General features: G+C 45.2%; 1 protein-coding gene across 3 annotated transcripts; it reads left to right on the top strand.

Annotated features, from left to right (window-relative positions):
- The first annotated feature begins 1,001 nt into the window (after positions 1-1,001).
- On the top strand, positions 1,002-21,892 carry LOC121551441 (MHC class II regulatory factor RFX1). Of its 3 annotated transcripts, none has more exons than XM_045211009.1 (20): positions 1,002-1,207; positions 6,487-6,764; positions 6,966-7,094; positions 7,844-7,956; positions 8,695-8,796; positions 9,012-9,347; positions 10,325-10,422; positions 10,724-11,153; positions 11,584-11,759; positions 11,960-12,079; positions 12,777-12,910; positions 13,329-13,447; positions 14,976-15,085; positions 15,202-15,353; positions 17,277-17,374; positions 17,480-17,629; positions 18,056-18,264; positions 18,565-18,718; positions 18,875-18,920; positions 19,136-21,892. In XM_045211009.1, exons 2-20 carry the CDS (start codon positions 6,509-6,511, stop codon positions 19,288-19,290), a joined length of 3,087 nt encoding a protein of 1,028 aa, XP_045066944.1. In that variant the 5' UTR covers positions 1,002-1,207; positions 6,487-6,508; the 3' UTR covers positions 19,291-21,892. The 3 variants fall into 3 exon arrangements, with proteins under 3 accessions (XP_045066944.1, XP_045066943.1, XP_041720033.1); XM_045211008.1 differs by having other exon boundaries at positions 11,578-11,759; XM_041864099.2 differs by lacking the exon at positions 9,012-9,347 and having other exon boundaries at positions 1,005-1,207; positions 11,578-11,759.
- Positions 21,893-22,399: the final 507 nt, after the last annotated feature.

The raw sequence follows: 22,399 nt of genomic DNA, 5'->3' as shown, positions 1-22,399 counted from the left end.
TGATGAAGAATGCAAAAACCTAATTTGAGAAACCTATCCAACCAAAACCATAGACCCATGTATTCCACTTGCTTTGGCAATGTAAACATACTGTATGCTTCCCACGCCAATAACAATGTAAACATACTGTATGCTTCCCACGCCAATAACAATGTAAACATACTGTATGCTTCCCACGCCAATAACAATGTAAACATACTGTATGCTTCCCACGCCAATAACAATGTAAACATACTGTATGCTTCCCACGCCAATAACAATGTAAACATACTGTATGCTTCCCACGCCAATAACAATGTAAACATACTGTATGCTTCCCACGCCAATAACAATGTAAACATACTGTATGCTTCCCACGCCAATAACAATGTAAACATACTGTATGCTTCCCACACCAATAACAATGTAAACATACTGTATGCTTCCCACGCCAATAACAATGTAAACATACTGTATGCTTCCCACGCCAATAACAATGTAAACATACTGTATGCTTCCCACACCAATTAAGCCCTTTACATTAAATGAGAGAGAGAGAGAGAACTGAATCCAGATGGTTAACTACTCATTTTCATTCAGAGTTCACATACAACGTTGTTCTTTTAGGCTACTAAATTCACTGCTCTGGAATATAATAGTTATGTCACTTTCACTTAACCTTATTACTCTAAAAGAGCTTGTTACACTAGGTCTAGGCCTACACAATAATAAAGTGACATGCTTGCAGACCAGGGTGTCATTTAGGTGGCATTGTGTAACAAAATGTAACATTTTATTTCAACGTATTAAATAAAATAAAACGGTGATCAATCTGAGTTACAGTGTTACTACCAAATCATTAACCACACAAGTTCATTGACAGTAGAATAATCGAATTTATATCCCGGATATGGGAACCGCCTCAGTCGTTTAATTTCATGTTCATGCTGGACATGGGTTTCTCACAAATGGGATGAAGTGCTTTGTATCGACCAATTATGTGATACTACCACTTTAAAACATGTTGGGAGTTGTCTGCCAATCAGCGCGAAGGAGGGGGAGGGAAGAAAGCGGGTGGGTAGCAACAGTTGCCCCGGTGAGGACGAAGCGCCATAGCCACGGTAGCCCTGGCGACAAGAACCCAGCAACGAGAATCAACAACAACAGCCTGAATCCTTGAAAAAAATTAAAACAAAAATACCGGTGGGAAATTCACTCGGAATCAGAGGTGAAACTCTAAACATATTAGATAGCTTACGTGTGCTTCTAACATTTCAAATGAAACATTATGTTGGATGCTGCTGTTTTTTTTGCCTGTTGTTTCAGGAGCCATTTATAGCAAACTGGTTGCCAACGTCGTTAGCTAGCTAACTTGCTTGTTGGCTCATCAGTAGTGTCTCTTGAAACGCGGTGTCTGAGTACATTATGCCTGACATGACGCTTTAATACCCAGGCCGTTGTTATGGCGATGTCAAATGCACGATATGGGTACAAAATGGCGGGTGTTATAGATACGCGAGACAAGCTAACGACCGTTAGCTAGCTAGGCTAGCTCAGCTGTTGACATGCAGCTTGCTGACCAGGTCGAAGCTAATGTTAGATAGCAGCCTACGTGCAATACCACAGTGCCGCGTGTCAAATATTGTACTAGTTTTACCTATCTAATCAGCTTCAACGCAAAATGTCCTTCTGCCTGGCTGAGACAGAGGTTGACTAGTTAGCCAACGTTAGCTAGCTAGTTTCTAGCCAATCTCACTGTGCTAGCTGATGGTAGTAGTTTGGATAGAAAACCAAAAAGCTAAGTAAAGATGCATTGTCATTTGGTAAATAAAGAGAAATAGCCGGCCAGCTATGCGCCAGAGGGTTTAGTTTGAGTCGCTGAGGTTTTAGTTCTCAAGCTCGTGCAAAGGCCACGAAGGCAAGAAAGGTGGCACTGGGAAGTGAAGTCAAGCAAGCGATGTAAAGAGGGGCGTGTCAGTGAGGGGCGCAACTGACTATATTATGCAGGTGTACAGTGGCAAGGACCTTGAAATATGGGAAACAAAAGAGGCATTTGCGTTCATTCCAAACAGTAGCTCATTCAGCTGGATATATATATATAAACTGCATTTTGTCCAAAAAAGTATATCTTCGTCTCGTTTTGGCAACAGCAAAGGTCATATATAGTTATTTGCTGAGTATTGGCTACTCAGTGAAACCCATACTATTGAATAGGCTAAAAGTGGTGAAAATGGGAGTGTTCTTGAAAACATTTTGCTTCACATCTGTAAGCCTACTATACTGTTACAAATTCCACAGAGCAGTGTCTCTTCTGTAAATGAGAGAAAGAGAGTGAGCGAAGGGTTTGGTACTTTAGGGAGAAATAGACATGTCAAGGCAAGTCCCCTGTAGCTCAGTTGGTAGAGCATGGCGCTTGCAACGCCAGGGTTGTGGGTTCGTTTCCCACGGGAGCCAGAATGAAAATGTATGCACTCACTAACTGTAAGTCGCTCTGGATAAGAGCGTCTGCTAAATGACTAAAAGTGTAAATGTGAAAAAAGCATTCTGGCCTGTACAGTTGAAGTCGGAAGTTTACATACACCTTAGCCAAATACATTTAAACTCAGTTTTTCACAATTCCTGACATTTAATCCTAGTAAAAATTCCCTGTTTTAGGTCAGTTAGGATCACCACTCTATTTTAAGAATGTGAAATGTCAGAATAATAGTAGAGAGAACGATTTATTTCAGCTTTTATTTCTTTCATCACATTCCCAGTGGGTCAGAAGTTTACATACACTCAATTAGTATTTGGTAGCATTGCCTTTAAATTGTTTAACTTGGGTCAAATGTTTCGGGTAGCCTTCCACGAGCTTCCCACAATAAGTTGGGTGAATTTTGGCCCATTCCTCCTGACAGAGCTGGTGTAACTGAGTCAGGTTTGTAGGCCTTGCTCGCACACGCTTTTTGTGTTCTGCCCACACATTTTCTATAGGATTGAGTTCAGGGCTTTGTGATGGCCACTCCAATACCTTGACTTTGTTGTCCTTAAGCCATTTTGTCACAACTTTGGGAGTATGCTTGGGGTCATTGTCCATTTGGAAGACCCATTTGCGACCAAGCTTTAACTTCCTGACTGATGTCTTGACATGTTGCTTCAATATATCCACATAATTTTCCTTCCTGATGATGCCATCTATTTTGTGAAGTGCACCAGTCCCTCCTGCAGCAAAGCACCCCCACAGCATGATGCTGCCACCCCCGTGCTTCACGGTTGGGATGGTGTTCTTCGGCTTGCAAGCCTTCGCCTTTTTCCTCCAAACATAACGATTGTCATTATGGCCAAACAGTTCTATTTTTGTTTCATCAGACCAGAGGACATTTCTCCAAAAAGTACGATCTTTGTCCCCATGTGCAGTTGCAAACCGTAGTCTGGCTTTTTTATGGCGGTTTTGGAGCAGTGGCTTCTTTCTAGCTGAGCGGCCTTTCAGGTTATGTCGATATAGGACTCATTTTACTGTGGATATAGATACTTTTGTACCTGTTTCCTCCAGCATCTTCACAAGGTCCTTTGCTGTTGTTCTGGGATTGATTTGCACTTTCCGCACCAAAGTACGTTCATCTCTAGGAGACAGAACGCGTCTCCTTCCTGAGCGGTATGACGGCTGCGTGGTCCCATGGTGTTTATAGTTGCGTATTATTGTTTGTACAAATGAACGTGGTACCTTCAGGCGTTTGGAAATTGCTCCCAAGGATGAACCAGACTTGTGGAGGTCTACCATTTTTTTTTCTGGGGTCTGATTTCTTTTGATTTTCCCATGATGTCAAGCAAAGAGTCACTGAGTTTGTAGGTAGGCCTTGAAATACATCCACAGGTACACCTCCAATTGACTCAAATGATGTCAATTAGCCTATCAGAATCTTCTAAAGCCATGACATCAATTCCTGGATTTTTCCAAGCTGTATAAAGGCACAGTCAACTTAGTGTATGTACACTTCTGACCCACTGGAATTGTGATACAGGGAATTATAAGTGAAATAATCTGTCTGTAAACAATTGTTGGAAACATTACTTGTGTCATGCACAAAGTAGATGTCCTAACCGACTTGCCAAAACTATAGTTTGTTAACAAGACATTTGTGGAGTGGTTTAAAAACGAGTTTTAATGACTCCAACCGAAGTGTATGTAAACTTCCGACTTCAACTGTAGTAGCAGCAGTCACATTAGAGATGACTGTGATCGCATTACAGGTAACGGGACACCAAATGCATGCCTTTCTTTCCCGTCAAGCCTTCTCCTCCCCCAAACCTCTTCTCTAGCTGTACCAATAACAGTCTTTGCAGGGGAAATCTCAGTCGTAAGTGAATTGACTCATTATTAGGGCCAGACAGAATATGCGTAAGGTAACAGAAGTTCCCCATGTGTATAGCAATTGAAATTATGGAATTAATTAGAAGCAGTGCTACAATGCATGAATTACTGAGGTATAATTGTTTAAAATGTGTATAATGTATGTAAACTGTGTATTCTGTCTCTAAATGTTGTCTATCACTAGCAGCACCATATCATCAAGTACAATTCTGAGTATGTGCAAATGTACATGGCGAATAAAGGTGATTCTGATTCTGGGACAGCTGTAAAACCTCCCCTGCTGGGTTCCATCTGGACTTACTGACTCAATCATTATCACATTAAGGAACAGTCTGGATGATGATGATAGGGCTCCATTAAAGATAAAGCAACGATTTAACAATTACTATCTATAGCTACACTGAACAAAAATATAAACGCAACATGTAAAGTGTTGGTCCCATGTTTCATGAACTGAAATAAAAGTTCCCAGAAATTTTCCTTACACACAAAAAGCTTATTTCTCTCAAATGTGCCCAAATTTGTTTACATCCCTGTTAGTGAGCATTTCTCCTTTGCCAAGATAATCCATCCACCTGACATGTGTTGCATATCAAGAAGCTGATTAAACAGCATGATCATTACACAGGTGCACATTGTGCTGGGGACAATGAAAGGCCACTCTAAAATGTGCAGTATTATCACACAACACAATGCCACAGATGTCTCCATGTTTTGAGGGAGCGTGCAATTCGCATGCTGACTGCAGGAATGTCCACCAGAGCTGTTGCCAGAGAATTGAATGTTCATTTCTCTACCATAAGCCGCCTCTAATGTCGAGAATTTGTCAGTACGTCCAACCGGCCTCCCAACCGCAGACCATGTGTAACCACGCCAGCCTAGGATCTCCACATCTGGCTTCTTCACCTGCGGGATCGTCTGAGACCAGCCACCCAGACAGCTGATGAAACTGTGGGTTTAAACAACCGAAGAGTTTCTGCACAAACTGTCAGAAACCGTCTCAGGGAAGCCCATCTGCGTGCTCATCATCCTCACCAGGGTCTTGACCAGACTGCAGACCGACGTCGTAACCAACATGGGCAAATTCTCACCTTCGATGGTCACTGACACGCTGGAGAATTGTTCTCTTCAAGGATGAATCCTGGTTTCAACTGTACCGGGCAGATGGCAGACAGCGTGTATGGCGTCGTGTGGGCAAGCGGTTTGCTGATGTCAATGTTGTGAACAGAGTGCCCCATTGTGGCAGTGGGGTTATGGTTTGGGCGGGCATAAGCTACAGACAACGAACACAATTGCATTTTATCATTGCCATTTTGAATGCACAGAGATACCGTGACGAGATCCTGAGGCCCATTGTCGTGCCATTCATCCGCCGCCATCACCTCATGTTTCAGCATGATGATGCGCGGCTCCATGTCGCAAGGATCTGTACACAATTCCTGGCAGCTGAAAATGTCCCAGTTCTTCCATGGCCTGCATACTCACCAGACATGTCATCCATTGAGCATGTTTGTGATGCTCTGGATTGACGTGTACGACAGCGTGTTCCAGTTCCCGCCAATATCCAGCAACTTCGAACAGCCATTGAAGAGGAGTGGGACAACATTCCACAGGCAACAATCAACAGCCTGATAAACTTTATGTGAAGGAGATGTGTCGCGCTTCGTGAAGCAAATGGTGGTCACACCAAATACTGACTGGTTTTCTGATCCACGCCTCTACCTTTTTAAAAAGATATCTGTGACCAACAGATGCATATCTGTATTCCCAGTCATGTGAAATCCATAGATCAGGGCCTAATTAATTTCCTTATATGAACTGAAATTGTTGCATGTTGCGTTTATTTTTGTTCTGTGTAGATTAGCCTGGACCCCGATCTGTTTGTGCTCTTGCCATCAACATTGCTGTCATTGTCAAGCCAAACATGACGATTCCGTCTCAAGCCAAACATGACAATTCCGTCTCAAGCCAAACATGACGATTCCGTCTCAAGCCAAACATGACGATTCCGTCTCAAGCCAAACATGACGATTCCGTCTCAAGCCAAACATGACGATTCCGTCAGGAATTGGCAAGAGAGCAGAAACAGAGTGGCACCCAGACTTCAGCTAGATCTCTTAGCTAACAAGATTGCATTTTATTTTTCACATATTCAGTGTCTGAGTCCCAGTTCTCGTGATGGCCACGACAGGCTACGTGGAGGAGTTGCAGCCCGTGACGACCCAGCCCCAAGGGGCAGCAGGTGGGAGTGTGACGGTGGCCGGACAGTCCTCCACCTCAGCCTCCGCTGCCCCACACACGGTGGTAGCTCCTACGCAGCAGTTCCTGGCCGAGCTTCAGACCACGGTGGTGGATCCTCCCACCGCTGCAGCCGCAGCAGGACAAACCACACCTCCTGCACAAGCCACTCCCACAGCGGCACAGAAGACAGCAGGTATTATTTCTGCCAGTATAATTTTTCATTTGATTGTAATACATTTATTGATTGCGATGTATAAATACAGATTTCTATAGTTTCATTGATACATTTATGTACTGTTACATCATTTTGAGTCATGTCTTACAGGTATGCATCAATTCAGCTGCTTATGACAATGCGTATCATGCAATAAATAAACCCTAATGTCTGTATCAGTTGTCCAGGTGGCACCCACACAGGGTCCTCCCCCCCAGACCCAGTATGTGACGGCTGAGATCCAGGGTTCCTCGTCACAGGCCAACAACGCCCAGAACATCCCCCAGTACATCGTAGTCACCGTCACAGGTGAGCCGGGCTCAGCGTCACATCACATGCTACTGACTGTAGACCTTATTTATTTGAAGTCATGACCGACACTAGCCTGGTCCCAGATCTGTTTGTGCTGTCCTACTAACTCCTATGGTCATTGTCACGCAGAAGCAAGAAAGCACAAACACATCTGGGACCAGGCCACATTATTGCTGCATTTCATTCAGAAACCTGACAACTTTAGCTAAGAATAGGTACGATATGCTTTATAGAAAATATGAATGATAAAAATAAAGAGGCATGTGCATTTATTGTAAATTACACTTTAGAATCAGAATCATTGGTGTCACGTTCCTAGATGGGACTGAGAGAGAGGAAGTAACAAGTCTCACAGCTTACAAGCTCTGTTCTAGATCTTAAGAGAGATGTTCTGATTCACAGTTTCTTCCAAATGAGACTAAAAACCTGCAATGAGTAGAATGTCTATGACTGCTGTGAACTCTCTCCCTGTGCTCTTGCTTATCATGAAGAGGTTGTGTACTGTAATATGTGGGTGTGGTGGCTCAGAGTGAAGTAACAGTTTCATATGAACAACTCTCTCTCTCCCTTTCTCTCTCTCTCTCTCTCTCCCTTTCTCTCTCTCCCTCCCTCACACTCTCTCCCTCTCTCTCTCTCTCTCTCTCTCTCTCTCTCTCTCGCGCTCTCTCTCTCCTCCCTTTCTCTCTCTCTCTCTCTCTCTCTCTCTCTCTCTCTCTCTCTCTCTCTCTCTCTCTCTCTATCCACAGAGGGCTCTCTCCATTCAAGTGACTCTGTGTCTGACTCCAGCTCTCCTGCAGCTGTGGTACAGCAGACTGGGGTTCCCACACAGGTGGTGCAGCAGGTGCAAGCAGCACAGCAGGTAGAGGTCCCTTCCCCTCCCTCATTCACACCTGGGTCATGTTCATTAGGTACCAAACAGAAGAAAACTGATTAAAACAGGGAGGTGACTATCTGGACTTTTTTTCTGTTTCATGCCCTAATGAACATGATCCTGGTAGACACATGATATTGCAACAATTACTCACTTGAAACCACACTGAAAAAAACAGTTTATTATTCACAACTCATAAGACTTGGTTCTGCCAAAATAGCGCTGACATAAAGTATTTATGATATTTGGTGTACAGCATTGGTGCACTATTATGTGGGAAATGAGAAGTGATGAAGAACATGACTTGATAGTCTCAGCAGTTGTTGGTTTTACAGCAACAACCTCTGGGCAAACCAAGAAGTGATGAAAAAGTTTATCGAAACTACCATTTGCTGTTCCCTGAGAGAACTTGGCCGGAAATAGCTCAAAATACTAGTCTCTCTAGCCTATGGCGTCTAACTGCTCTCAGATAGCAAAACAGTAACCAGATGTTTTATTGTCACATACAGGTGCAGTGAAATGTGTTGTTTTACAGGGTCAGCCATAGTAGTACGGTGTGGAGTATGTGTTGGACAAGTCAGGACATGGGAAGCATGAGGAAACATTTTCAGTTCTCGTCACACCCAGTTTGGGCTGATGTAACAGGGCTATTATCTTTGCTACCAGACGCTATTGTCTTAGCTACACACTGTGTGAATCTATCTGTGTTGTTTTTCCTGTCCTTAGAGGTCAGTGGTGCAGGCAACTTCCCAGACCACAGCCAAGACTGAACAGGGCACCACCCAGCTGAGTGTCACCAACCTGCAGCCTGTCCACCTCACTCAGGAGGTAAGATGCACACACACACACACACTCGCTCTCAAAAAGGCATAACACACACATGCACAAGACATAAACAACACCACACATAACCATCCTTTGAGCTAAAGATATTATCTATAATTCAATAACCACACACTGTGTTGCATTGTATTATGTATTCCTTTGATCCTGCTGAGCTAGATAAACCTCACAACATTTCCCTCCTGGTTGGTTGGTTCCAGAGTTCGCAAAGCAAACAGAGTGAGAGGGATGAGGCAGACGTAGGGAGAGACCGAGAGGTAGAGGAGGAGTGGACAACAGCAGAGCAGAGCAGGACAGACACACAGTACTTTGCATGGGTGCCGTCAGACAGACACACAGACATGCAGACAGACGGACACAGCCTCCAGGAGTACCCCTCCTACATCCCCCTCTCCCTTCCCCTGGCCTTCCCTCCCTTCGCCTTGCCCCTGTCGGTGCTCTCGCTGGGCTGGGAGGGGATGGAGATGGGAGGCTACCCCGCGGTCACCACAGCCCAAGGACAACCACTCCTGTTTGACGCAGCCTCTGCCCTCAGAGTAGGTCAATTAGGTAGAATTTCTGGCTTAGTCTCCCATTGATCAGTGCACAACTAAGTGCAGTTTTAACTTAAAGATGCACTATGCAGAAATCGCTCGGCCATTTCCTGGTTGCTAAAATTCTAATAGTTCACCTAATTTCAGTTTATGTGACAAAACAAGCAAGTATAGTGTAGAAATTCATATTTTTTTTACATTTTATTTTTATTAACCTTTATTTAACTAGGCAAGTTAGTTAAGAACAAATTCTTATTTACAATGACGGCCTACACTGGCCAAACCCGGACGACGCTGGGCCAATTGTGCGCCACCCTATGGGACTCCCAATCACGGCCGGATTGTGATACAGCCTGGAATCGAACCAGGGTCTGTAGTGACGGAGATGCAGTGCCTTAGACCGCTGCGCCACTCGGGAGCCCATCTAAACCACTGTGAAATATATTTTCCATAACCAAAAATATTTTATTTTCAGCTGAAGCTGGTGTACAAAACCTAGTAAAAGACGCAAAAAACGAAACTTAAGAACGGGTAGCAGAGAAATACATAGAACAGATTTAACGCTTCTTAGACTTGCTTTCAATGAGAATGGCAGATCCATAACACACATTTATATGTGAATGTAATCGAGTCACCCCAAAAATTACATATTGCAGCTTTAAATGGAAGTTAGGATTTGCCTCTATGTAGGGATCCTAGGGAGGCTATCAGTGGGTAACAGAGTGTAGTGGGAATAAGGCAGAGACAACACAGTAGGTAGGAAAGAGCGATGTGAAGGGGAAGAGGAGCAGCTTGCAAGTCAAGGTCATTTTCCTATTGAAGTGAATGAGCCTGTGATTGATGTGGTATCCCTCATGATTGACTACGGTTTAAATATTTGGACACACTTCAAAGGAAATTGGAGGAGGTGGAGTAGATTAGTGTTTTGACCGACTCTGTGTGTATACTCATGCCTGCGTGTGTGTGTGTGTGTGTCCCAGGTGCAGCAGCAGCTCCAGCAGGTGCCAGTGCAGCATGTGTACACCAACCAGGTGCAGTATGTTGAAGGGGGAGACAACAACTACACCACCAGCACCATGTAAGCTTTCCTCTCCACTACTCTCTCTGAACACTACCTGTCTATATTGATATAATGCTATGCTACTGCTTATATAGTTTGTTAACTGTTGCTAACTAGCTAGCTTGATCACCTAACTTCTAAAACTAGACAGTGGAGTTGGCCAGACAGCACAGACAGATCTGGGACTGCTATTTTTGTGATGCAGTGGTTTAGCTTTCAAGACAACAGTTAAACTACCGAATTTGAAACTAACTCTCCCTCTCTCCTCCCCTGCTCCCTTCCTCCCTCCCTCCCCCCCCCTCACCCTCCCTCTTTCCAGTCGTTCAGGCAGCTTCACCTACACAGACACCCCTCTGTACACCCAGACCACCGCTGCCCCTTACTACGAAGCCCCTCCCACCTCTGGCTCACAGGTCACCACCACCGGCACACCCCTGACCGTCTCCGTGACAACGGGCTCTGCCGGTGGTGTGTCTATGTACGTGGCTGGCACAGGCCAGATCGTGGCCAATCCGGCAGCTGCCGCTGGGGGCGGGGCGACAGTGGTGGCGACAGGGGGAACAGCCAATGGGGCTGGGGAAGGGGCGGGGGCTAATGGCAGCGGGGGCAGCTATGTGATCCAGGGGGGGTACATGCTGGGCGGCAACAGTCAGGGGGGATACTCCTCCCACAACGCCCGCTCCTCTCCTGCCACCGTTAGTATAACAGAGGGCGAGGAGGGTAGCGGCGTACCGTCAGCAGACAAAAAGGTATGCAGAGATGCCAATCTCAACACTATTCTCTTACACACACACCTATCAGTGTTCTGCTAGTCTCAGTACTAGACTGTTGGAGGGACATGGCTGTTCTGCTAGTCTCAGTACTAGACTGTTGGAGGGACATGGCTGTTCTGCTAGTCTCAGTACTAGATGTTGGAGATCTGTCTGCTAGTCTCAGTACTAGACTGTTGGGGACATGGCTTCATCATGTTTTCATGTTATAGCAGTGCATCTTATGGAAGAGCAACTTTGATTGAAATAAGTCGACTCTGTATTCTTATTCAAATTCCTCCTATTGTAAACTGTCTGTATGGCAAGCATCCCATCACTATTTATATTTGTAAATATGAGTAGTGTGTGTTTGTTGACTAACCCATCCATCTCTCCTCTCTCTCTGTGTCTCCCTCTCTGCCAGGTGCAGTGGCTGCTAGATAACTATGAGACAGCTGAAGGGGTCAGTCTGCCTCGCTCCACCCTCTACTGCCACTACCTGCTGCACTGCCAGGAGCAGAAGCTGGAGCCCGTCAACGCTGCCTCCTTTGGGAAGCTGATCAGATCTGTGTTCATGGGGCTACGCACGCGCCGCCTGGGCACCCGGTGAGAGGGGTTATGTCATACAGACACACAGAAGCACACACACAAACAAATACACACAGATTAACATATCCATGCAAACGCACACAGGCACATGCATGTAGACACACACGTGTCGGTAGGCGCACACACACACACACACACACAGTGATGCCCCCAAAAGCATAGGCTGAATCAGAGGCTGAGTTGTGTGTGTGTTCCAGGGGGAACTCCAAGTACCACTATTACGGCCTGAGGATCAAGGCCTGCTCCTCTCTGATCAGACTGATGGAGGACCAGCAGCATCTGGCCATGAGACAGCAGCCCTTCTCTCAGAAACAGAGGTGGGCTATCAACCTCTCTGTCTCACTTGCTCTCTCTGAGTCTCTCTCTCTCTCTTCTTTCACTCCCACAGTGCCTCTCAATCGCTGTCCCCCTCTAGCACTCTAACAGTTGCTCTCTTTCCTACCCTCTCACTCTCTCTCTCTCACTCTCTCTATCTCTCTTTCCTACCCTCTCACTCTCTCTCTCTCACTCTCTCTCTCTCACTCTCTCTCTGTCTCTCTTTCCTACCCTCTCACTCTCTCTCTCTCACTCTCTCTCTCTCTCTTCTCTCTTTCCTACCCTCTCACTCTCTCTCTCTCTGTCTCTCTTTCCTACCCTCTCACTCTCTCTCGTCTCTCTTTCTCTCTCTCTCTCACTCTCTCTCTGCTACCTTTCCACCCTCTCCTCTCTCTCTCTCACTCTCTCTCTGTCTCTCTTTCCTACCCTCTCACTCTCTCTCTCTCACTCTCTCTCTGTCTCTCTTTCCTACCCTCTCACTCTCTCTCTCTCACTCTCTCTCTGTCTCTCTTTCCTACCCTCTCACTCTCTCTCTTTCCTCCCCTCTCACTCTCTCTGTCTCCCTTTCTCTCATTTCATTTCTGTATTTCTGGCCTTATTCCTATAACTTATTGTGTCATTTTTGTTTTATCTCTCTCATTGAAGCCTCTGCTGTATAAAGGAACTTTATTGTTTTTATAATTAACTCCGCCTCCCTAGGTTGAAGCCGGTGCAGAAGGTGGAGGGGATGACCAATGGCATGGCAGCAGGCTCGGGCCAACAGCAGCAACAGCAGCAGGGGGCGGGGCTCTCTGACATCAGCGCCCAAGTGCAGCAGTACCAGCAGTTCCTGGGTGAGGGGGTGGGGGGTGTCAGGTCTGTCAACACTAGGGTTATTTGGGGTAACACCTTATTGTACCGTCCTGGTGTTTACATCATGTGATAACAATAAGGACTGGAGTCAATGAGTAACTACTTCACTTAGTGCTTGTTTAAATGATCCCCAAAGAAACAGAAGAGGGATTACAATGTACATACTATATAATAACATTTTACCATATTTTATCAAGTACAGTAGAGAGATACAAAAATACGAATCTCAGAGTTACAGACTGACTGGTTAACGGAATGGACAATATTGAACCTGGACATTTATTAAAAACTTACAAATTAATTTCAGTAGGTTACAGACTGTGCTAAAAACAGGTCAGACATTTACAGTATCTGGCTTGTGTAAATACACAATTAATATTGTCTTCCGTCCCCATTCAGACGCGTCCCGGACCCTCCCAGAGTTCCCTGACCTTGACCTGCAGGGGAAGGCCCTACCGGAGGGCATAGAACTGGAGCACATCAAGAGCTTCCAGCTGCTGTATCGGGAACACTGTGAGGTGCCTGTCTGTATGTCACACTGATTGTTTATATGTACAGTATGTTACTGTGTGTCTGTCTGTCGGCAAAGAGGCCTACTTCTGTCTGTATTTCTGTCTACACAGAGGCCTACCCCTGTCTCCCTGTCTGTCTACATAGAGGCCTACCCCTGTCTGTATGTCTGTCTGCACCGAGGTCTACCCCTGTCTGTCTGCACGGAGGTCTACCCCTGTCTGTCTGTACAGAGGTCTACCCCTGTCTGTCTGCACGGAGGTCTACCCCTGTCTGTCTGTACAGAGGCCTACCCCTGTCTGTCTGTACAGAGGCCTACCCCTGTCTGTCTGTACAGAGGCCTACCCCTGTCTGTCTGTACAGAGGCCTATCCGTGTCTGTCTGTACAGAGGCCTACCCCTGTCTGTCTGTACAGAGGTCTACCCCTGTCTGTCTGTACAGAGGCCTACCCCTGTCTGTCTGTACAGAGGCCTACCCCTGTCTGTCTGTACAGAGGCCTACCCCTGTCTGTCTGTACAGAGGCCTACCCCTGTCTGTCTGTACAGAGGCCTATCCGTGTCTGTCTGTACAGAGGCCTACCCCTGTCTGTCTGTACAGAGGCCTATCCGTGTCTGTCTGTACAGAGGTTTACCCCTGTCTGTCTGTACAGAGGCCTACCCCTGTCTGTCTGCACGGAGGTCTACCCCTGTCTGTCTGCACGGAGGTCTACCCCTGTCTGTCTGTACAGAGGCCTATCCGTGTCTGTCTGTACAGAGGCCTACCCCTGTCTGTCTGTACAGAGGCCTATCCGTGTCTGTCTGTACAGAGGTCTACCCCTGTCTGTCTGCACCGAGGTCTACCCCTGTCTGTCTGTACAGAGGCCTACCCCTGTCTGTCTGTACAGAGGCCTACCCCTGTCTGTCTGTACAGAGGCCTACCCCTGTCTGTCTGTACAGAGGCCTACCCCTGTCTGTCTGTACAGAGGCCTACCCCTGTCTGTCTGTACAGAGGCCTATCCGTGTCTGTCTGTACAGAGGTTTACCCCTGTCTGTCTGTACAGAGGCCTACCCCTGTCTGTCTGTACAGAGGCTTACCCCTGTCTGTCTGTACAGAGGTTTACCCCTGTCTGTCTGTACAGAGGTTTACCCCTGTCTGTCTGTACAGAGGCCTACCCCTGTCTGTCTGTACAGAGGTTTACCCCTGTCTGTCTGTACAGAGGCCTACCCCTGTCTGTCTGTACAGAGGCCTACCCCTGTCTGTCTGTACAGAGGCTTACCCCTGTCTGTCTGTACAGAGGCCTACCCCTGTCTGTCTGTACAGAGGCCTATCCGTGTCTGTCTGTACAGAGGTTTACCCCTGTCTGTCTGTACAGAGGCCTACCCCTGGTGTATGTCTCATTGTTCATTAATCAGTTCTTGTATAGTCCTGTTATGTACATGTAATCTGTACGTCTCACTGTTGTTTCTGTCTGTCCAGCTGTCCTATGCATCCTTTGCATAAAGGGAGGAGCTAAGCTAGTTGATACTGATGCTGCTGGTGTTCCCTCTTTGTTTACAGGCTATTCTGGACGTGACGATCAACCTGCAGTTCACCCTGGTGGAGACCCTGTGGAAGACCTTCTGGAGGTTCGAAGAGAGCCAGAGTGGAGACACTGGCACACTGGCTGTGTAAGTCTTGTCCTGGGACTTCAATATGCTACTAAAGCAGTTGTCATTTTTTGATATCAAGTCATTTTTTAGAGACGCCTGTGTCATTTTCTAATGTATCTGTATTGTTGTAACAGACATGATGAGTCTGAGAAGCGCCTGCCCAAGGAGTGTCTAGTGATCCTGTGTAAGTACGACCCTGTGCTCCGCTGGAGCCGCGACTGTGACAACACCCTGTACCAGGGCCTGGTGGAGATCCTCATCCCCGATGTGCTGCGGCCCATCCCCAGTGAGTTATAGCGCACTACATAACACTACATAATACTGATAAAACTACATAGCAGTATAGAGTGCCTTCAGAAAGTATTCACACCTCTTTACTTTTTCCACATTTTGTTGTGTTACAGCCTGAATTTGAAATTGATTACATTTTAGATTTTTTGTCACTGGCTTAGACACAATACCCCATAATGTCAAATTGGAATTATGTATTTAGAAATGTTTACAAATTCATTCAAAATGAAAAGCTGGAATGTCTTCAGTCAATAAGTATTCAACCCCTTTGTTATGGCAAGCCTAAACAAGTTCAGGAGTAAAAATGTACTTAACAACTCACATAATAAGTTGCAAACACTCACTCTGTGTTCAATAATAGTGTTTAACATGATTTTTGAATGATCACCTCATCTCTGTACCCCACACATACAATTATCTGTAAGGTCCCTCAGTCGAGGAGTGAATTTCAAACACAGATTCAACCATAAAGACCAAGGAGGTTTTCCAGTGCCTCGCAAAAAAAGGGCACCTATTGGTAGATGGGTAAAAAAAAAAAATACAGACATTGAATATCCCTTTGAGTTATTAATTACACTTTGAATGGTGTATCAATACACCCAGTTACTACAAAGTTACAGGCGTCCTTCCTAACTCAGTTGCTGGAGAGGAAAGAAACTGCTCGGGATTTCACCATGAGGCCAATGGTGACTTTAAAACAGTTACAGAGTTTAATGGCTGTGATTAGGAGAAAACAGAGGATGGATCAACAACATCGTAGTTACTCCACTAACCTAATTGACAGAGTGAAAAGAAGGAAGCCTGTACAGAATACAAATATTCCAAAACATGCATCCAGTTTGCAACAAGGCACTAACGTAATACTGCATTAAAAATGTGGCAAAGCAATTCAATTTCTTGTCCTGAATACAAAGTGTTATGTTTGGGGCAAATCCAACACAAAACATTACTGAGTACCACTCTCCATATTTTCAAGCATAGTGGTGGCTGCATCATGTTATGGGTATGCTTGTAATCGTTAAGGACTGGGGAGTTTTTCAGTATAAAAAAAGAAACAGAATGGAGCTAAGCACAGGCAAAATCCTAGAGAGAAACCTGGTACATTCTGCTTTCCACCAGACACTGGGAGTTGAATTCACCTTTCAGCAGGACAATAACCTAAAACACAAGGCCAAATCTACACTGAAGTTGCTTACCAAGAAGACAGTGAATGTTCCTGAGTGTCTGAGTTACAGTTTGACTTACTGTAAATCTGTTTGAAAATCTATGGCAAGACCTGAAAATGGTTGTCTAGCAATGATCAACAACCAATTTGACAGAGCTTGAAGAATTTTGAAAATAATAATGGGCAAAGTTGCACAATCGATGTGTGGAAAGTTCTTAGAGACTTACCTAGAAAGACTGACAGCTGTAATCGCTGCCAAAGGTGATTCTAACATGTATTGACTCAGGGGGTTGAATACTTATCTAATCAAGATATATTAGTGTTTTATTTTTGATGATTTGTTTTTTACAAATGTTAGAATTTTTCTTCCACTTTGACATTGCATAGCATTTTGTGTAGATCGTTGACAAAAACTGACAATTAAATCCATTTTAATCCCACTTTTTACACAACAAAATGTGGAAAAAGAAGGGGTGTGAATACTTTCTGAAAGCACTGTATAACACTACATAGCACAACATTACACTATATTAAAGTACACATGACATGGCATTATGCTGCACTACATTATACTATCTGACACAACATAGCACTAAATTACACTAATTTATCTACATAACACAATAAAACACAGTGTCAGAGATCCTCAACTATCAAAGCAGGTTTGAGTTCAAGGACATACTGCTCACCACCACATAGGAGAGCACATTCAGTTCAGACCTGTTTCAACCCCTCTCTCTCTCCTGTCCACAGGTGCCTTAACTCAAGCCATCCGCAACTTTGCCAAGAGTCTGGAGAGCTGGTTGACCAACGCTATGATGAACATCCCAGAAGAGATGGTCCGCATCAAGGTGTGTGTCTGCTTGCATGTGTGTTGGGCAGCATGTGTTGGTTTCTGCGGTGTGTCCTTGGTGAGGTCACACTCTCTTTTCTCACTTCCTCCTCTCGTCCTCCAGGTGACGTCGGCCAGTTCGTTTGCCCAGACGCTGCGCAGGTACACCTCTCTGAACCACCTGGCCCAGGCAGCCAGGGCCGTGCTACAGAACACAGCTCAGATAAACCAGATGCTCAGCGACCTCAACCGTGTCGACTTCGCCAACGTTCAGGTCCGTCTGACCTCTCACCTCTGGTTACAGTGTAAAGTGACAGTCAGACACTATCCAGACCATAGACATGTCATTATATTCATATGATGCAGACCAGCACTGATGGTGATCACTGTAGTGTTTGTTTGGTAGATGTAGTATAGTGTCCTAAAGCTCTGTGTGTGCTGCTGTTGTTGTTGTCGTGCTGACATAACACAGGTGGCCTATGTTACCTTGTCATTCAACTATTATATTTTACAATTGTGAAGTGACAATAATATAAGAGACTCTCTCTCTTTCTTTCTCTCTTCTTCCTCCCCTCTTTCTCTCTCTCCCCCTCCTCTCTCTCCCCCTCCTCTCTCTCTTTTCCTCTTCCCCTCTCTCTCCCTCTCCCCCTCCTCCCCTTTCTCTCGCTCTCTCCCTCTCCTTCCCTCTCTCTCCATACAGGAGCAGGCGTCGTGGGTGTGTCGCTGTGAGGACCGTGTGGTGCAGCAGTTGGAGCAGGACTTCAAGCTGACCCTGCAGCAGCAGAACTCTCTGGAGCAGTGGGCTGCCTGGCTGGACGGGGTGGTCTCCCAGGTCCTAAAGCCCTACCATGCCAGCGCCGCCTTCCCCAAGGCCGCCAAGCTCTTCTTGCTCAAGTGGTCCTTCTACAGGTGAGAATGGTATTAGTCTCATCTAGTCCCATGACTGCTAAATACGGTTGAACATTTCTGGTAATTTCACACATTTTCCCAGGTTTTCCAGAAATCACGATTGGAGTATTACCAACTAGAATCAAAATGTGAATAAGCAGGGAGGGAATCCTCCAACTGGGATGTCTGGAAAACTGGGAAATTTGGGAAAGGTCCTGGAATTTTACAACCCTACTGCTCAGAGATGTTTTTTTCCTTGTTAGTCAGGAAATCGAGATTTGTTTTATCCATGCCAAACTCCTCCTCCTCCTCTCCATCCAGTTCCATGGTGATTAGAGACTTGACTCTGCGTAGTGCTGCCAGCTTCGGATCCTTCCACCTGATCAGACTGCTATATGATGAGTACATGTACTACCTGATAGAACACAGAGTGGCCCAGGCTAAAGGAGAGACACCCATCGCTGTCATGGGAGAGGTACACACACATATATACACATGTGCACACACACACATACACACGCGCACACACACACACAGTGGTCCAAGCCAAAAAAGCTAATGTGCTGTTGATATTAGTTACCATTGTTCAATTGTTACCATTAGACACTAACTCATTTCCTGTGTCTCTCAGTTCGCCAGTCTTGGCAGGAGTTTGAACCCACTGGATCCAGACAAAGGTAACTACCGTCCACGTTGTTTGATACAAAGCACATGCAGCCAGACATAAAGCTACTTATTCAGGATTGCCCAATCCCAAATCAATCCCTACCCCTTACGCATTTGTGGAGATCTGAGAGCATAGGGGTTAGGGACTGATTTGGGATTGGGCAATCTATTCCCATAACCATGGTTTCTGATATTAACCCTCCTCCCACTTGTGTCTGTCTTCCAGAAGAGGAAGAGGAGGAGGAAGAGGAGAGCGATGACGAGTGTCAGGAGCTGTCTCTGCCCTCTGACGGGGCGGGGCTGGGGGAGGAGTCTCTGGAGCCGCCTACCAAGCTGGCTAGAACCGACCAGAGAGTACTCTTCACCACGGGCCAGGACTGATCACACACACACTGATACACACATGCACAAACACACATCCATTCACAGACGTACACACATGAACACATTGATTGATACACATTTGTATACACACATACACCAAGATACACTAATATGTACACTAGAGGTTGACACAGGAGTGAAAATTCATTCCTGTTCCTGTGGATTGTCGATCCTGTCCTGTCCCGAACATGACTCTAGAACTTGACTCCCATTCCTGACAGACCTGTTCCCGTGTCAACCTCTAATGTACAGTTTCTACACACATTTGAGTGTAGATAATGTACACACACACACACACAGTCCCAATAAGGTCTGTATGGCACAAATCTGCTGTAAGCACAGATACCACACATGCATGGATGGGCACACAATCATCGGTCCAGCGTTGCTGGACAAAGGCCACAGGGTGAACTTACACACACACACACACACACACCGACCCAAGGACTGAAGAGAAAGTGTTTGTTGTCACTTGGATGGATCTGTGTATTGAACAAGGACCTCCATGTTTCTCTGTATTGGTGTCACTGAATGCCAAACAGGGCAGCGCAATGTACATGCCAACCTGGGCTACCCTTCCAACAACTGTCTGCTGTACCAAGGTGGTCCTGAAGATATGACTGTTAACAGTTCATCCTCCCTTACCCAACCCTTCAGTATAGGGAGGAACGGAGGGAGGAATAGGATGAAAGAGGAAATGGCTGCTTACGATTCTGCAGTTCTAGGTGGTCCATTTAGCTGTCAATCAAAGCCCAAGAGCCAATCAGAAGGAGATGGGGCCTGTGGGTGACAGCAGATAGACTGTAAAGGGAGTTGTTGTGTGTGTGTGTGTTTTTGATGCCGTGTGTGTGTGTGTGCACTGGGGTTCCTACTGCTGTGCTATATTTGTAGTGTGAGAATGAACATGCGTTGATTTTTGTGATCGTGTGTGTGTGTCTTGTAACGTGTGTCTGGTTGTACGATAGTTGAGTCTGTGCTTCAGAAGAAGTGTTGACTGTATATTTGGTGGATATTTTCAAAGGCATTCAAAATCATTTGGGGCGAATTTTTTATTTGCTGTTTTCCTGAAAAAGAGTGTCAGGGTTTTGGGGGTTCCTGTCACAACCACTCACACACAAAAGATAAAACCCTGGTTTAAAGGCATTTCCATGTCAACCCCATGGATGTGGAAAAGTAGTCCCATAATTTCTCTCACCTGCAGTGTCCCTCTGCCTCTGCTGAATGTGCAGTTCTGTAAAGGGCTCAGTTCAATATATATTCCTGTTTGTGTGTTCAAGTGCTTCATTGCCATCTGTTTTATTGGTTTCTGTTGAGACCTTTGTGGCCTCTTGTTGTCCACACGTCATTGCTCCAGCCTTATTTTATTTTTTATGTTTGTTTGTCTTTTTCTTTTCTGTGCCAAACATTGCTGATTTCAAATAATTACTTTGTTTGTTTGTTTACATGTTCCAAGAAGGACTGTGCTGGACTGAGTTAAGATGTGATAATATTGATAATATAATTATATATATGTGTGTCACTCTATTTCCTTTTCATTGTCACAAAGTGAACCTTCCTTTGTCTGGTGATGTGGAGTCAGTCTGTCACACACTAGGTATATTTTGTGTGTATGTGTATTTACTGAGATTCGTTATTGATTGTGTACGTTTGATTTCAGTTCTCCTCAAGTGAGCTCTCCATACATACACAGGCCTAGGGTCCTGCTTCGTTTGCCCAGTCACCGTCAATGACTGTCCTTTAGATGGTCAGATATCAGTAGCCTGGTCCCATATCTGTTTGTACTATCTTGCCAACTCCTGGTGTGACAATGACCATAGAAGTTGGTGAGACAGCACAAACCAATCTGGGACCAGGCTAGAATATAACAGTTCTGCCTATTTATCACAGACCATCTCCACTTCGAGATCCCTATAGATCTCTTCCATGTACAGTACTGTATATCTGTGTCTGATGGAATCGCAGGGAACAGGTGTAAGGTACTCTGAGAAAGACCTTACAGTCGGTGCCATTGCTGTATGGGTTTAGCCTGGTCCCAGCACAAACAGATCTGGGATCAGGTCTGAATGTGAAACGAGACAGGAGAACCACAGTCACCTTATCTTCCTCTACATGTCTCACTCGTTTCCTTCCTTCCTGCCAATGTTTTTCTGCTGTTTTTTGTTAAAGCCATTTTCTTAGAACATTGTCCACCACTATCGGTTCAGTTGTTGAACATGTATTGTTTGAACATTTCATTACATTTAAGTGTCACAAGAAAGTTTTCAAAGGCTGCAATGCATGTCTTGAGCACGCAGCGTGGACCTCTAAACCAGCATGTTTTACCCTCTGGGGCGTCTGCTGCTACCACAGCTGTTGACATATCACTCCGATGTCCTGCGGATCTCCCTATACACGATGGCCATTCTTTTCCAGACAAAAATGTTTTGTCAATTTTATAGTGTTCAGTTTCTTATTTCTAAAAACAAAAACGGTATTGTGTGGCAGTGTTTTATGAATTTGGTCAACTACAAGTATGACTGTGCCTTTGGGAGGTTGTAGAATGCACTTCAAATGTTTTTAATTTTAAAGATATAAAATAAATTAAGAATTTTTAAAATTGTCACGTTGTCACACCCTTGCCTTTTTTTCTCTTCACATTGTCAGACACTTGCCTTTGTACATTTCAGTGGAGAAAACAAACTAGTTTCCGTTTGAGCAGGGTATGAGGACTGCTATTGTGATGTTTCGAAAGTATGTACTTTCCATAACAGTGTCTGGGGTGTATTCATTAGTGCAACAGAAAACGTTTTAACTATTTGTTTTTCTCCAATTGGACAAATTTAGGTAGGTCCCTCCGCATTTCATCCTGTTTGCTTCCGTTTGGTTCCTAGTGAATACACCCCTGGTCTGTCACATGGTCTTTGTGGCAAGCACTGCTCAGAAGAGCTCAGGTTCAGCTTCCTGTCCCCTTTTGGTGTGACAAGAAAGGAGACAAGAATTGAGACCTGAGACCTCACTGTAATACTTATAAACACACAAATGAAGGACCACAGTAAATTCATGTTCCTGAAAGCAGACTGTGGTCATGTCACATTTAACCTACATTGTAATAGACTGTGGTGAAAGC

The sequence above is a fragment of the Coregonus clupeaformis genome, chromosome 35 (assembly GCF_020615455.1).
Source record: "Coregonus clupeaformis isolate EN_2021a chromosome 35, ASM2061545v1, whole genome shotgun sequence".
In the NCBI taxonomy this organism is placed as follows: domain Eukaryota; kingdom Metazoa; phylum Chordata; class Actinopteri; order Salmoniformes; family Salmonidae; genus Coregonus; species Coregonus clupeaformis.
The sequence above is the reverse complement of the archived record's forward strand: the minus strand, read 5'-3'. Positions and strand labels throughout refer to the sequence as shown.

What these genes read in the sequence shown, in the direction of transcription:
- LOC121551441 (XM_045211008.1), top strand. Translation starts at nt 6,509, where the DNA reads ATGGCCACGACAGGCTACGTGGAGGAGTTGCAGCCCGTGACGACCCAG. An exon ending in CATCGTAGTCACCGTCACAG is followed by an intron (nt 7,095 to 7,843) that starts GTGAGCCGGGCT and finishes CTCTATCCACAG; the next exon opens with AGGGCTCTCTCCATTCAAGT. An exon ending in ACGCAGCCTCTGCCCTCAGA is followed by an intron (nt 9,348 to 10,324) that starts GTAGGTCAATTA and finishes TGTGTGTCCCAG; the next exon opens with GTGCAGCAGCAGCTCCAGCA.